Here is a 15583-nt window from a genome sequence, read left to right as displayed (position 1 = left end):
AGCAGCTGCTGCTTTTGCAGCTTCACCAGCTACTTTTGCCTTGAAAGAAGCATTACTACTCTCAAAAATACAATATTATCTGTTTCAGCACCAAACTGAGAAGATGAAACAATGAATACAAGAACAGCCTTTGCTTTTTCTTTTTAGAATGCAAGGCAGTGACTTTTTAAAACAAAATGTGCCTTCAGCAAAACATGCATTCAAAATATCCTCACACAATTTTCACTGACAAGAATTTTTGTCTCTGACCTAGAAGAGGCTGGGTGTTGTGGATAATTGAGTTGTAATCCACTGAGCTCTAAAAACTGCACACATCTAATTTCATCTTTGAGAAATGACATACCCACTTAGTACTGTAGCCATATAAAGACCCAGCTTACGAAAGATTTCCCAGTCCTCAACTTCTGTTATCTTCCCAGCAATTAAAAACACAATACCAATTGGCATATACCTAGAAAGCAAAAATAAAGCCATTAAAATGCATTCTCAGAAGTATCGCATGATTACCCCAGAATAATTTCTCGCACAGTGTAACTTTTTACAACAGAAGGAAGATTTTTTTTTTATATTCTCTTACCCAACTGAAGATTTTTTTTATATTCTGTTATACAACTGACTTCATTCACTTGCAGCAAGACTTCAATAGAGTTGATGAAAAAAGATTAGAAAATCAGAGTAAATAAAACCTTATGCATAGTCTAACAAGTACTGTATGACCTTGTATCACAGAATACACAGAAGCTGGGAAGGGGTGTGGGCTTTGCCCTACTGCAGCAAATGTTTATGCATAGTCATAAGCTTATGTGGAGGTGCAAGTCTGCAGGGCTGAGACCAATCTGTGCATTCTGCAGTCACGCACAGATGGGAAAGGTCTCCTGTGCCTACAGCAGCTGCCTTGCAGCACTGGGGGCTATATGTGGGTCAGCTGCACAGAGTAAGAGTGAGTTTAGTATGTTGGGATGACAGTACAGTCATCAATGTGTTGCTTGATGGAGGGGTCCCCATCTGCCAGTAAACTTACACAAGGCCATGCCTCACAGATGTGAATAGCTGCATGGGCTACTGCCTACAGAAAATTTAAGAAAAAATCAGGTCTTGTGCTAGCACCAGCTGCACTTCCTTCTGGTACCAGACAGCAGTCTGTCACAGAGACAAGTGGCCACTTTGGAGCTTTGAGTACTATAAACTGGTTTATAAATTTGTGAATATGTAAAATGTATCAATTTAAAAATATAAATTATAAATTTATAAAATGTGTGTGTGCTATCTCACAAATAAACTAGTGCTTTGTCCCTGTGCAAAGCAGGGACTCCTAGTTCTGTCTGAGCCCTGACCTTGGTGAAAGCAGAACTAATTCCTCACACTGCCAGCATCAAACTTTATTCAAGGCAACAGCTTTCACATCCATAGTAACACAGGGAGCCTGCAGCCACAGCTTTAGGCACATGCAAGACAATGGACAGTCAGCTTATGGCTAGGATCCTGTATCTGTGGCATGTGCTAACTCTCGGGTTCTCGTTAGTGGTAATTTGTTGTAATGTGAAGCAGCCTGTTTCATGGGACTGTAACTCAGCTGGGGACTGAAGCAGCTGCCTAGCACAAGCTGCAGAAACTAATTTACCTTTCTTTAAAAGGAGCAAGAAGTGTGCAAATAAACCCTGGACAGGTTTACTGTTTTGCAGCCATCAGTTCATGGAAAGGCCAGATCTGATAAGCTACTGTTTGTGTGAAACATGTGGATATGAGCAGAGTAATGTAGCAAAGAGTACAAGGCAATCCACATGTAGGATCAAGCTCTGTAAAGAATTGTGTGTTCTTATAGTCCTGATCCTGTAATTGTAATCTGTATGGAGAAAAGCTCTGTGAATAGCGGTGAAGTCCAACCAAACACTATCGGATGAGTTGCTACATTTTTTAATTGTCCTGTCTGAGAGTATTATGAGAGAACATTGTGAGAATACTGTCTCACAAAACCTGTTAGTAGAAGGTAAATGATGCAAAGTTGTATGTTGCATACCATTTTGGATTTTGCTCTGTGCTGTGGCTTCTATATTAACTTTTATTTCTAAAGGAACTTAACTCCAAGGACAGCTATCCTGTGAACATAATGATTATCAGGGAATGGTGTACAAGACTGAGAAGGGCACGTGAGTAGTAATGCTTCTACAGCCCTGAAATCACTAGTGCAGTTGTACTAGTTTGATATAAACCTCTACCAAGAATGTCTGAAAAACTCAGGTTTCCTATGTACCAATAGGACTGTTTCTCTAATATACAGTAAGTGGAAGCCCTGTCTCCAGTTTCTTTGAAAGGATCAAATTCTGTAGAAAGGAAACTTTTTACCAGCCTTTCTTTTAAAGTTGTTTGCTGTAGAGCACTATACAAAAGCAAATATGAAGTATGAGTCTGCTCCTACCTCTTCAATGACAAAACACACTTACAGAAGCTGTTAGAAAATGCCAGTCTTTGGACTTACCACATCATTATCTGAACTATTCTCATTGTAGCTTCATTCAGTGCATTGAAAAAATCCACCAGCACTTGTCCTTTCTCTCCCATTTTCCCAATAACCATTCCAAAAACAAGACAGAAGACGATCAACCCCAGCACATTGATGCCGTCAGAATACACGCCCACGATTTTGTATTCTTGGGTTTTGTTCTATAGATTAGATTCAACAGAAAAAAAAAGTTACTGTCTGAAAACACTGAATTTACTTTAAAGAGTTCTAAAACGAAAACACATTTAGATCTTTCTTTGAAAAGCCACAGATCTCTTCTCCAGTCACTCTATTCCCTTCCTGGTGGTACCAAGTGGGCAAGTTCAAGAATGAAGGTAGCACTAAATTGTCTTTGAAAGCTTTGTATTTTAAAGCTATGCAAAGATCTGACCAAACATTAGCAGGGGATAAAGGACCCCTTAATTTATGTTGCCCTTTCTATAGACTTCTGACACAAAGTATGGCAAGGTCTAGGTATCTGCAGTCACGCCTTCAATATACTCAAGGCTTACTCCCTACTGTGGAGGACAAAACACAGCTGATGTAGAATTCCTGTGGTCATTTCTGAGCAACTCAAGGCTTTGTGTCTGGATTTAAGATAAATAGTACGTTGTGTAAGAACAGTGACAATAGTGTCCAATTTTGTCCCAAGTTTAAAATCTATTGCTCAGCGGAAATCAGTGAAATTGCGTAATTTATAGCAGAATTGGATGCAGATACCATAAAAATCCTACTAAATAGGTAGGTATTCACACATTCCTCTGTGTTTGTGCAGCATGAACATATGAAGGAAAGGGTGCAAGTCTTCACTACATCCTGTTTCAGGATTTAATTCATGTCTTTTCATATAGCTTATGTTCCCATGCTCTCATTACTATGAGATGAAATTTGGAAGGAGTGTAATAAAATGCATACTGATTTGATACTACTGTTCATAGTTCTGTGTTCGTATTCTACTGAGTTCCTTTCTCCCTCTCCTTCAGTGCAATTCTAGGCTTTATAAACCATCAACATCCATAAGCTTTCTACACCTCTAATCAGAAGTTTGTTAAACCTCTTCTTTACTCAGAAAAAAATTATTATGATTTTCCATTCCTTTCTGCAGTGCTTAGAGTCAACTCATTGCTGCTCAAACATCTCATGCTGATATACATCTAGCCTTTCTACAGAGACTGTTTTCTTCAATTTCTCAGCAAATTGACAATTCATTAGCACATACATTTAATGGAGTGTATGAATGGATCATTTTCTCACATCATCTATTATCTTTGCACTGCTTAATTACCAATGGAGTCCTCTGGTGTTCTTAAACCTACTGGAAGATCCTCATAATCACATCTAGCATTTACTTACTAAGTTTTGTGCCCTTGCTAAAACCTACCTATGTACCATTTCTTTCCTTTTCTCAATCACTAACCACATCAGCTAAACCAAATTTAATCTATGTTCTTTCTCCCCACTTCATATGTTGTGAAGGAATATGACAATAAAGGTCACACCTCTGAATCCTTTGCTGTTGCAGCAGTTGGAACAGGTTCTTCTGCAAATGCAGAGCTATTTTTATCCACACCAGTTGTTGCCTCAACTTTTTCACGTTTGGTTTTATACTGGAAAAGTTTTTCAAAAAATAGAAGTGGTTATTTAGAAACATGAGGAAACTGAAGAACGGACAAAGGCATAGCCTTTGCCTAATAAAAATAAGGGAAAAATTAACCAATGTGACTTGGAGGTAGCAAGCACAGACAAACACGTTATTTCCCAGTTCATGTGAGCCCTTACAGTTCTGTACTGTACTGTACTGTACTGATGGTGTAGATCAAACAAGTGATTCACAGATAATATGCTATGAATTCTGCTCCCTAGGCTCTCAAGTGCCCTGTGGACCTGGTGCAGTCTTATGGGGGTTGGGATACAGTTCCTCACAATGGCAAAGGGACTTTTTGTTGGGACAAACAGTCTGGAGAGTACTGCTGACAGCCACCCCACGATAGGTCGTTTAGAGCAGATACACCTGATACAACCAGACCCCTGGTGATGTGGTTAGCATAACTAATGTCATTATATAAAGCAAACAGCCATTCTCTGCGACCAAGCTGGTCACTTATTAGTCATTTTTCCCTGCATTATCAGGGCCTGAAGGTCCTGTGCACATAGACAAACCAAACAGATTTCTTCCTCCCCTCCCTACTGGCCTCAAGATTCCGGGATGCCAGGCTGACTATGCCCCTCCTTACCACCTTTGAAGGTCCCAGGCACTTGGCCAGCCAGTGGTGCTGATGACCCTGACACAGAACAGGTACATGTAACAGCACCCAGGGCACTGTCCATAGAACCAAGCAGTTTCCCTCTAACGGGGAATGTGTACTAGAAGTGCTGCTGGGCAGTGAGACCTGCAACCCCTCGGTGGTCAGGGACACCGCCACCACCATCTGCTTCCTCCAAGGACTGAGTGACTTGTATTCTTTTATATGATTTTTGCGTCCAGATTATGATTGTTATGTTGATATAGCAAACCAAGGATTAAAATTCGACTCAATCTGCAGAGGGTCCAGGTGGCTAGAAACCATAAACTAAGCAGTGCTGTTATAAAATCAGTACTATACCGATTCTGCTTATAGAAATCCTGTGCTATTCTGATCATAAATTCTGTGCTATATAAATCATAATAGCCTGTTAAGAGAATAAAGCTTTAATTGTAACTATGATTTAGTGCCGTCATAATTCTGCCAAGGGTCTCTAGATCCACCTTAGTGTAGGGTGACACTAATGAACATATGAGCAAAACTACATAAAGAAGTTTTATACACTGGAAATGCATTCAGTGCTGTGCACAGCAGGATACTTAACATCATTTCCTGGGGAAGGTTAACTACCTCACATACAAACCTCAGACAGACTGGCAGGCAACTGCTGGGGAAGACAAAAAAGGGAAGCAGAGAGCATCACAAAAAACAGTTGATATATTTACAGGTAAAGATGACTGAATCTGAAGTAAATCTGATATACAGACAGCAGTTCTCTCTTTCATCTTGCAAATCTCACTTTTTCTGAAAAATGTCTCAAATAGATGCTTCCAATTGGCTGCCTTTTCCTTAAGATGGATCATCAGGTTTGGCAATGGACATTAGATGTGAGACACATTGGGGTGAGGGCAAAGTTATGCAGATTTCATCAGACACTGAGGTTTCTTAAGAACAGGGAAATAGATTGTCATGACATAGTTCTTCTAGCTCTGTCTGTCCCAAAAGGAAAAATCTTGTCTTGTACACTGCTTGGTTTCTGCACCCAGCTCCTAAACCATGTCTTTTTGCAAGGGATGATCAAGGACTTAATAGTTGATAAAATGTTCATCATAATGGAAAGGACACCAAGACACTTTTTAAAAAAGTCTTTATATGGGAGATTGAGATACTTCTGGACTTCTCACAAATAATTCTTACCTGATACAGTTTTTGGGGACATAAAAGAAGATAATTTGTAATTAGCAATGAAAACTACAGTAGCAAAGAGGAATGTTCAAACTTACCTGCTGAAAACAAGCCTGCACAAGGTTTTCTGGGAACATATTCCTGTTAAAAGAGTAGATGCATTTCAACATTACAGCATACTGAGATCTGTCTATCTGGACCTGCATCTGCAAATGCGAGTCACACTTCCTGAAATAAAAAATTCTGATAAAGCCGATTTTAAATACGTGGCAGTTGATTCTTACATGATGGACTAAGTAAAAATTCTACCATAAGAAAATAGTGGGCAGGAATAGTGATACAGAACAAAGACATTGTAGATGGAGAAAAAATTATCCACGGAAATGGTTTTGAGGGAACTACGTAGCCCTTTTTTGTGAATTTTTTCTAACTCCTTAAACACGTTAGCTCTGAAAACCTGCTCAAGTCTTCTGCAGACTTTTCTAAGGGTTTCCTTCTTCTAACCACTTTAAGTATCTATTGTTTTCCATGATGCTGATGGGGAAAAACTGACTATAAGGTTGCTTTAGATATTGGTGATACAGCAAACTTGATGACTGTGTAACCCTAAGAAACATTTGCTTACTGTGTCTGTTACTCTGATTCCTGCCTTGAGGAGGGGAAACATAACTCTGCAATTTCAGGTGGCTGCCTATCCTGGCCCTTACAGAAGCTGTTAGTCAGTAACCCATCAACCTTTCAATCCCTTCTGGCTATTTTCTTCATACTAGGTAAATCTTGCGTACCAGTTTCTGCGAAGGAGGGTAATTTTGGTTTTGTTGGGTTTATTAGTCTATGGTGTAAAGAGAAATATTTTTAACAAACTGCTCTGAATGTACTCTAAAATGTCTAACCTGTTGGAATACAAGTTATCGTCTCCTTATTCATCCAAACAACATTAGAAATTTTTATTGTATTACACATCACACAACTTTTTTTTCTATTTGTTTGGACTGCACAACAGTGGTATGGAAACTAAAAAAGAAAACCTCACCTGATCAGATCCAGCATGGCATCAACAGTATTGACTTCTGGGGTACTGCCGACTCTGTCAATCTCATTTGCCTTTTGAGTCACACCAGGTTTAATGGTCACAACTAAGACAATCCCTGCAGAAGGAGAACCAGAAGAGCTCACAGTGCAGGCAGAGGCATTGGTGCATCCTGCCTCAGTGTATCCCATGAAGCTAAACTCTTCATGAACTAAACTTAGCCAAATGCTCTCCCTGTGTGCTCATACAGTGCTGTTCACAAAAAAGAAGTCTACAGGTGGTATCCTTAAATGTGTGGGTTTCCCCAGCACAGGAACTACTTGAGGCTTTGCCACTGGACTTGGGCACTAACTTCGTTCTTGCATGTATGGTACTAAATCACTACTGCTCACCAAGAAGGTAAATTACTTCAGCTAGGCTTCAGCTGGTGTTCTGCAACTTTTGCATGGTGATGTTTTGAATTGCTTTCTACCTTTTGTCTTATGCAGCTCTTCTTGCTACTAGCTTTCAGATATGAATACAAGTGCATTGTCCTGTGACCTCAAAGTACAACAGGACGTTTTGGTAAAATTATTTAGCAATAAAGTTACATAAGAGATGGGTTTCTGAAACAAACTGAAAAAAAAAATCACGGGCAAGAAATACGAGCTTTGACCTTGTGAATACTGTAATCAACAATGAATTTTTTATTTACTTTAGTGGCTTCATTTTAGGTATTTTTATTTATATAGGAAAATATTAGGCCTTTCCAAATGTACATTATTTTTTCTTTTTTATCTTCCTCCCCCAGATCCAAACAAACCTAAAGCAAATTAAACTACTAAATCTCAGTGTAGGGAGAAAGAGGCATTTGCACGACCCTTTAACCAGCCAGGAATAAAAGCAGAACTGAATTTGTGTAACTCCGAGCAATGAAACAAGTAATATCATAGTATTATAGAACAGCAGGGACCTCTGGAGATTGTTTGGTTTAACCCTTCTCTCAGGGTAGCGACAATTTCAAAGTTAGATACATATTAATGTTAGTCTTTATTAATTTTCCTCATTATGTATTTGCAGAAAATTCCCAGACAGATAAGATGGCCTGAATGGTGTAAACGCAGTGATATTTTATTCTCAATGATGCAACCTCTCAAAATTAATCTGGCTTTATATGTCTGTATGTGATTCTTTTTCTGTTGTTAAATACTGCTTTGCTTTACAAGTAGGCAACATATGATGTGCATTTTGTCCTTCAAATAAATACGTTTCTTTTTAGCAGGCAATATCTAGGCAGAGTATTCACTCAGGCTCAACAAAATAAAAATATAAAACACAAACTACATGACAGCTGACAGAAGAGTGTTTAATTTTATTTCTTATTTAAGAAGGCAGGCTGAAGATGTTTGGTTAATCAAATATGGAAGATTCCATGGCTGCTTGTAGGGAATTAACTTCCTGCAAGAGGAGATGTGGATTTCAGAGAGGTAGGAGTGAAGGCTGGCAGTGACAGAGGGGACAAAAACCTTTTAGGCAGGAAATGAGATTACAAGGAAAACAATATTTTCTGCATTCTTTCAGGTGAGACACATTAAACATTCTTGCTTCTGAGAATCAGCGGCAATCTATCCTCTTGCTATTGAGGAAATTCACTTTGTAGTTGTAAGGGATTAAAAGAGAAAATGGTCTGTTACGAAAGTCTGCAACTGCCTACCAAAGGCCCCAGTGAGGGACGAAAGGTGAATGTCTGCCGAAGGCCTTGTGAACAAATGGTTTACCTCAAACATCTCGGTTGTAGAAGACTGCAGTTGTACCCCTAGTCCTACTCCCCACTCATAAGAGGAAGTATGGAATGTATGGAAGGACTTATGGCCTTACCCCCTTGTTAACAAGGTTGTCTCCCTTACAACCAAGTAGCAAACCTTGCCCCACACCCTTGCTAACAAGATCACGCCCTCACCTCTGAGGCACCGACAATAAGTTTAGCCAAAGTTAACCTAGTGTATAAGGTCTGCAAAACCACTGACCCAGTTGGTTGAAAGGGTTAACAGTGCCCTGTCCCCTCTTACACATGTTCAAAAAGAGGGTTCTTCCCTTGCAAATCAGGGAGACACACCTCTCCTCTTCCTACACAAATGAAGGAGATACCTCTGCAGCTTCTTATGCTAATTGAAGAAAGTTAGGCAAGAGACCTGAAAACTTTTGTCTATAAAAAACAATGGGAAGGTGCACATCCACCATTGGAGGACCTCCAACACATTGATCCAAGGGTGGTGTTATTGTTCTGAAAACTTTTCTTTCTCTCTTCTCTCCTTTCCCTTTTCTCTTCAAGCATCTATCTGTCTCTGTCTCTATCTTCCTGGCACATAAGGGTAACAGTCTTACAAGCTTTTTTTCAGTGTCAATAAGTAATTATGAGCTTTTCTTTCTAGTGATAACAAGTGATTGTATAGTTTAAAAATATATAAAAATAAAATTTATTGTATAGTGGTTGGTGGTTGTCATATTGTTGTAGTTTTGGCATTGCAGGTAATTGTGATATCATTACAGTGTTAGTGGTTGTCACAACATTGGAAGTTTTAGTGTTGTCAGTACGAGGTAGTGCTGTTGTAAAGGTTTTTTTGCCATGTCATTTATCTTTTGAAATTCTGCTATATTGTTTACATCTTTTTAAATAAAATAGTTGTCTAACTGAAGCTCTCAAAGTGTTGTTCCAGGTGTTCTGGTTTACCACACAGAGATCCAAAAGTAAACCTTGCCCTCACCCACCAAGTGGGACGGGACAGTAGTTAAGGCTGGACTTTGATGTTCATTGAGCTTTCCCACTGCTGGTCACTGTTTACCTAAGCAGATAGCTCCTCATCTTCCCTGAGCTGAAATGTATGGTAAAATTGCCTGTGGCCTCATGTTGGATACGAATACAGTCCAACTGTGAACAGCAGGACTAACTTGTCCCTGTATCAGGCTACAGGTATGTCAAGATGTTTGATATGATTCCTGTCTCTTCTCCCCATCCTGTCTTGGGAATACAGTAATGTCACAGTGCTGTATACTCATAATTAGGTGATGCTGAGGATTTTAAAAGATACAGTATCACAGAGTACCTAGTATTACAGCTATGACTGTAGTGCAGAAATAATATATGACTGCTCGCAAACCAATCTTCCCAGAAATGCTGGAATCCAAAGCAGCAACACCTGCAAAAAGAACCATAAAAACAAAACACTAAGAAACAGTCTTAGAAGAAACCTCTTATTTTTGTAGTGACAATTATTTATTGTCTCTTATTTCTGTGCTGGAAGTTTTTCCCTGTTCAAGATGTTTCTAAATACCTAACCACCAGTTGCAGTTCTAAAAAAGTGTCTGTGGCAGACCAACACATTTGCTTCTGCTTCTTTGCAAAAATCTGGATTACTGGGATTTTTCTAGGAAAAGACACTTGAACTTTTCTGATTCCCTGATGTTGGTGATGAATCAAGTCTTCTTTGGTTTATGAAAGTATGTTACAATTTATTTCCATATTCATTTAAATAATAGCTTCACTTTCTTCAGATCTGTAATATTTTGGCTTTGAAACTAAAAGCCATGGGAAGGGAGCTGCTCAGGGCTGATACCCCAGGTTGCTCAAAGGCACATACAGACAGGTAAGGCTCATTCCTGGAGGGCTCACCTTTATTAACAGGTTTATTTTTTTGACTAAAGCTTTTCTGAAGTCTGCGCTGTTCCAACTGCTCTGCCTCTATCTGTCATTGCCAGAAACCGAGGGCAGTTTTTGCTTATGAAGGTGAGGAAAGTGCTGAGACAGGTGTTACGGAGGTCAGCCTAACTTCTGGCAACACTACTGTATCAAACTGGTAATGACATATTTTTTAATTGTTTAAAAGATCTGCAGTTCTATCTGGACACATACAATTCAGTAACCAGGGTAGAATGAGCACTGTGACTGTAAAACTTGGCTGTCTATAACCACACTAACTAATAATTCACTGCTATCTCTTTATTATACATTTGTGATCCATTTATATTTTTATGTTTATTGAGTCAGATTATCAAAGACTGGCCAGATTCACTTGTATAGGGAAGTAAAAATACCCTGAAGATATTTAACCTCAGAGAAGCATGACTTTGTAGAAAAAACTAAAGTTTCAAAAACTAAGGAAGAAAAATCAAAAGATCTTTCTGACGCAAATGTAACTTGCTGATCTTTGAGGTCAAAAGGGATCTTAGCAAGCATACTTTAACCACATGTTGATGTCTCTTTCAGAAGGTGTATTAACAGCAGTAACAACTTGTGCCTAGAGCATTCATATAATGCCTTACTTGTTCTGTTAATTTTTATTGAAAATGCAAACAGTACTGGGTGGGGAGAATGAAGGTTATTTTATTTCATCATCTATTTGATTATTTTGGGGTCTTCCATAGGACAGCATATCATCAGACTGACTACAGAAGAACTACATATAACTGAAGAAATAATGACGTAATGACTATAACCTCATTTGCACAGGAAAAAACCAAAGGATAATAAACAAATTATTCATATGGCAAGGGAACACAGAAAAAAGCAATGCCATAGCTATTACAGGAGGCTGTCAGCACTATGGATATTGTTTGAGGCAAAACCAGCAGAATGGACACAGAACCTTGGCCATCATCTTTATTTCTCAGCTTGGGAACTGGGAAAAAACAGGTAGACAGGAGGACTTTTGCACTGCGATGGGCTCAGCTGTGGAAATTATGTCAGTAAGAACTTCTGAGAATGTATAGTAATAAGGGGTTCTACAAACTATAGACGAGCTCGATTCAAAGGCTGTCAATGTTGAAACTTTTGTACCTGATAGATTAACTTAGAAGATTTTACATCATGTTTATAAAAGAGAACAAACTGGTATTGGCAAAGTTCTGTATCTTTTAATCAAATGTTCATAAAAGCTAGAAAACAATTCAATTTTATTCTAGAACTTATTGTATTGACAGTTGATAGTGGTTAGACAGACAGTGGAAGCAAGATAATAATCTTTTTGTGGGTTGGAGTGCTTCACAAAGCTTGCCTGAAGACATTTGTGCCTGACAGTCTTGCTGACGTAGCCAAGAGCCTAATAATCATGCAAGGTTATTTCCCTGGAGTACTCAGTTATAAAGATTTTACAATTAGTATGACACGAAATTCCTGTGACAGCCATTCTTCTGTCTCCAAATGAAATCCCTTTGCAAACTGTTATGCGCACTGGAGTTACAGAGGTATAATTAAGGGCAAACTTTGCCCCTGCACTTTTAAACTGGATAATGATCCTGTTAGTGAACTGTGCTAGAATCCAGCTTGTGCTTCCACTCCCATGTGGGTGCTGCTTTGCTAACAGCTACAAAAACATGCAAATCAGTCAGGCAGACATGACTAAGTTTGAGTATGCTCTTAGGATTGCAGGTGTGGGGTTTTGGTTGTCTTAGTTTGTTTATTTTTTTTAAAAAAACAGCTGTACTGTGAAACAAAACTGTGTTAAGGACTGTGATTCCATTTAAAGAATGAAGTAGCATTCACTACATGTGCCACAGACACAGGTTTACACTGGATGCTTTATGCTGCTAAGCTGCTTTTTATGTTAGGTTGTTACACAAAGGAAAACACAATATATAAAAACAGATTTTCCTCCTGATATATGCTACCGTCATTAGTGAGCTATTGATAATATAATTGGCAGCCACTGGGCTTCTTCTCAAGCCAACTGAAAATTAGAGTTAACTAACTTATCCAAAACACAGCCTCACACTAGCTACTAGTAGCTAGTGTGAGGCTGTGTTTTGGATTTGTGCTGAGAAGGTGGCTGACAACATACTGATGTTTATAGCTGCTGCCAGGACAGTCAAGGACTTTTCAGCTTCTCTGCTGTGCCAGTGTCTGCAGGTGCAGGAGAAGCTGGGAGGGAGCACAGCCCCAATTACTAGCCTAGGTTTCGACCTTAGGTTTAGGATTGAGACCCAAATCAGCCATTGGTCTATTCCATGCACGTTATGCCCACTATATAGATGGGGTTCTGTCTGGAAGTTCTCTCTCTTGCTCCAGGTAGTGTCCCTCTGGGTCACCCCTCTCACAGGGTTCTCTCAATCTCTTGGATGCTCAGGCTCTTATCTCCCTTCCGGGACTGTGGTTTCGGGACTCTCCCTGCTCTGGGATCATTGGCCAGGAATGGGCTGAGCCTTGGTCATTGTGTGGTGATCAATATCACTGTGTATCACTCATTTGTTTATATATTACTATTATTATTATCATTCTTATTTTCAACATCATTGTAGTTTAGTTATTAAATTGTTCTTTTCACAACCTATGAGTCTCTTTTCCCTTTACCCCTTTAATTCTCTCCCAAATCCCCAGGAGGGGGGAGGTTGGGCAAGCAGTGTTGTGGTGTTTTGCTGCCAGCCAGGATAAAACTACATCACCTAGTCTTCTGCAATTCAGATTTCATGTTTTCTATGTTACAGTCTCCAACTCAAAGCTCTTTGTACTCTTTTTCTCTTTTTGCCCAATTTTGTCTAATTTGTAACACATACAAAGAATAAAAAGGAAACAATCAGTGAAATCAAGTCTCTCACATCTTCTCTTTCTTGTCCCAGGATCTCAAAACCCTAACAAAATAAAATGCTATACTGTATATGCAACTTTTTTTTGAGAACAGTATGGGAGGATAAGTAAAATGACTGATGTTAATAATTTTGTTTGACAGAGTATTAGAAGGCATCAGAGCACAACAGGGATGAGAATGGTGCAGGACCCTCAACAAAACAGAGGAGGCACATACCTTTGGGTAAAATATGCAGATGTCCTATTTTAAGTGCTGGGGGGAAAAGGAAAACTCTCATCTAGCTGTTCCTCACATTGAAATCATGTTTTGGTTGGTTTTTTTGGGTTTTGTTTTTGTTTTTTTTTTTTAAATTCTATATAAGGTCTTTTTTTGCTTGAATCTTTAAGTTGGTATTGCCAGGAAGCCTACCGATTTAATTTCCTTTTATTTTTATTGCTGCTATTTTTGCTGTATTACTAAGGAATTCCTAGGAGTTTCCTCTTTAAAAAATAACCAGAAAGGAGGACAATACTGTGAAACTTGCAAAAAATCAGAAGTGGAAAAATTGAATGATTGCAACTGACCAGTTTAATCCAGTATTGTACTCAACTACTGTTTTTTGCATGTGGAATATCTTGTGTTGACAAAGTTAGAGAAAGACACATAGCTTCTCTGACTCTTATTTTAGAACTCTTGTCTACCTGGTTAAGCGCGTCAAACCAAGAGTTCTGTTAAGACTGGATGATAGCACCATCAGTCATCTGCAACTTTTGAAGTCCCACTGAAGATGCTTTCATAATCTTGCTTTGTTGTACATATTTAGAGTTGTTCCACTGAAATGCTACTGTATAAAGCTATTTTACCTAAGGGAAGTCACCAAGATAATCTGCTTAGGAGCCGACCCAGGTCCGACAGACTGACTGATCGTAAGGCACAGGGGGTTTTTCGGGAGATTTCTTCAACAGGAAAACCCCGAGACAGTGGCGTAACCTGAATCCCGCCTCCAGCTCTCCCGCGAGAGGCTGACGTGGCGTGGGATTTGCTGGGGGGCAACGGTGACCACACCCCCCTCCCAGTCCTTAAATTCGTATCGGGAGGGCGGAGAGCTAGCTCTCTCACAGAGAGCAGGCAGCACAGGCAGCGTGGGGGCACCACCCGCAGCATGCTGCAACAGCAAAGGGGGCAGCTCGTGTAGTGGGACGCTGAAGTTCTGCCAGGTCCAGGAGCCTCATAAGGCGGCCTTAGGAGCAGAGCGAGCAGGCAGGGTTCCTCTGAGAAGGAGGGAAGAACTAAAGACCAGGAAAGGTATGGGACATGCTACCTGACCCTCCGAACAGAATGGTGGGCACTCGTCTCAGAGCTAAGGCTGCAGCTCTGGCTGAGGGGTCTGCACCATCTTCCCCTGCGATGGCCGATGCCTCCACGCAGACAGAACTTCAGACGGCAGAGGAACCGTACAGACCTTGGTATGTGGGAGGTGCCTAATCTACTCTCCTGGGGCAGGAATGGGAGGCAAACCATCCTGCAATAGGTGCGCCCAGGTGGAACAGCTCCTAGAACAGGCAGCCAAACACAGACCTTGGTATGTGGGAGGTGCCTAATCTACTCTCCTGGGGCAGGAATGGGAGGCAAACCATCCTGCAATAGGTGCGCCCAGGTGGAACAGCTCCTAGAACAGGCAGCCAAACTGCAGGAAGAAGTGGCAAGATTGAGGAGTATCAGGGAGTGTGAGCAGGAGCTAGACTGGTGGAGCTGCAACCCACCATCCCTGAGGCAACGGCCGGGGGAGCCCCACAAGAAGCAGAGGATCCCCTCCCCTCTTGCCAGCAGGGCGAAGGAAGGGACCTAAGAGAAGGGGGAGAATGGAAACAGGTCCCAGCCTGGGGGGACAGGCAAATTCCCTCACAACCTTCCTCACCCTTCCAATTGCCTTTATGCAATAGATATGGATATTCCTTTACATAGGGAAGTCTGCTGCCTCCCTGGGGCCTCGGTTAGAGATGTCACCAGGAAGCTCCCTGGTCTGATACAGCCCTCTGATCACCACCCATTGCTGGTCAATGCAGGTTGGAAGCGATGAGGTTGTGGA

The 15583-nt window shown here is 40.4% G+C and overlaps 1 protein-coding gene across 1 annotated transcript; it reads right to left on the bottom strand.

Moving 5' to 3' along the window:
• Positions 1-343: 343 nt before the first annotated feature.
• Positions 344-10134, bottom strand: LOC104465197 (excitatory amino acid transporter 3-like; the record flags this gene model as incomplete). Its single annotated transcript, XM_010078147.1, has 6 exons — positions 344-451; positions 2477-2661; positions 4000-4107; positions 6027-6069; positions 6962-7076; positions 10042-10134. Coding segments are annotated over 6 exons (652 nt in total), but the record flags the coding sequence as incomplete, so codon positions are not given.
• Positions 10135-15583: the final 5449 nt, after the last annotated feature.

Source organism: Pterocles gutturalis, unplaced genomic scaffold (genome assembly GCF_000699245.1).
Source record: "Pterocles gutturalis isolate BGI_N339 unplaced genomic scaffold, ASM69924v1 scaffold32408, whole genome shotgun sequence".
Lineage (NCBI taxonomy): Eukaryota > Metazoa > Chordata > Aves > Pterocliformes > Pteroclidae > Pterocles > Pterocles gutturalis.
The sequence above is the reverse complement of the archived record's forward strand: the minus strand, read 5'-3'. Positions and strand labels throughout refer to the sequence as shown.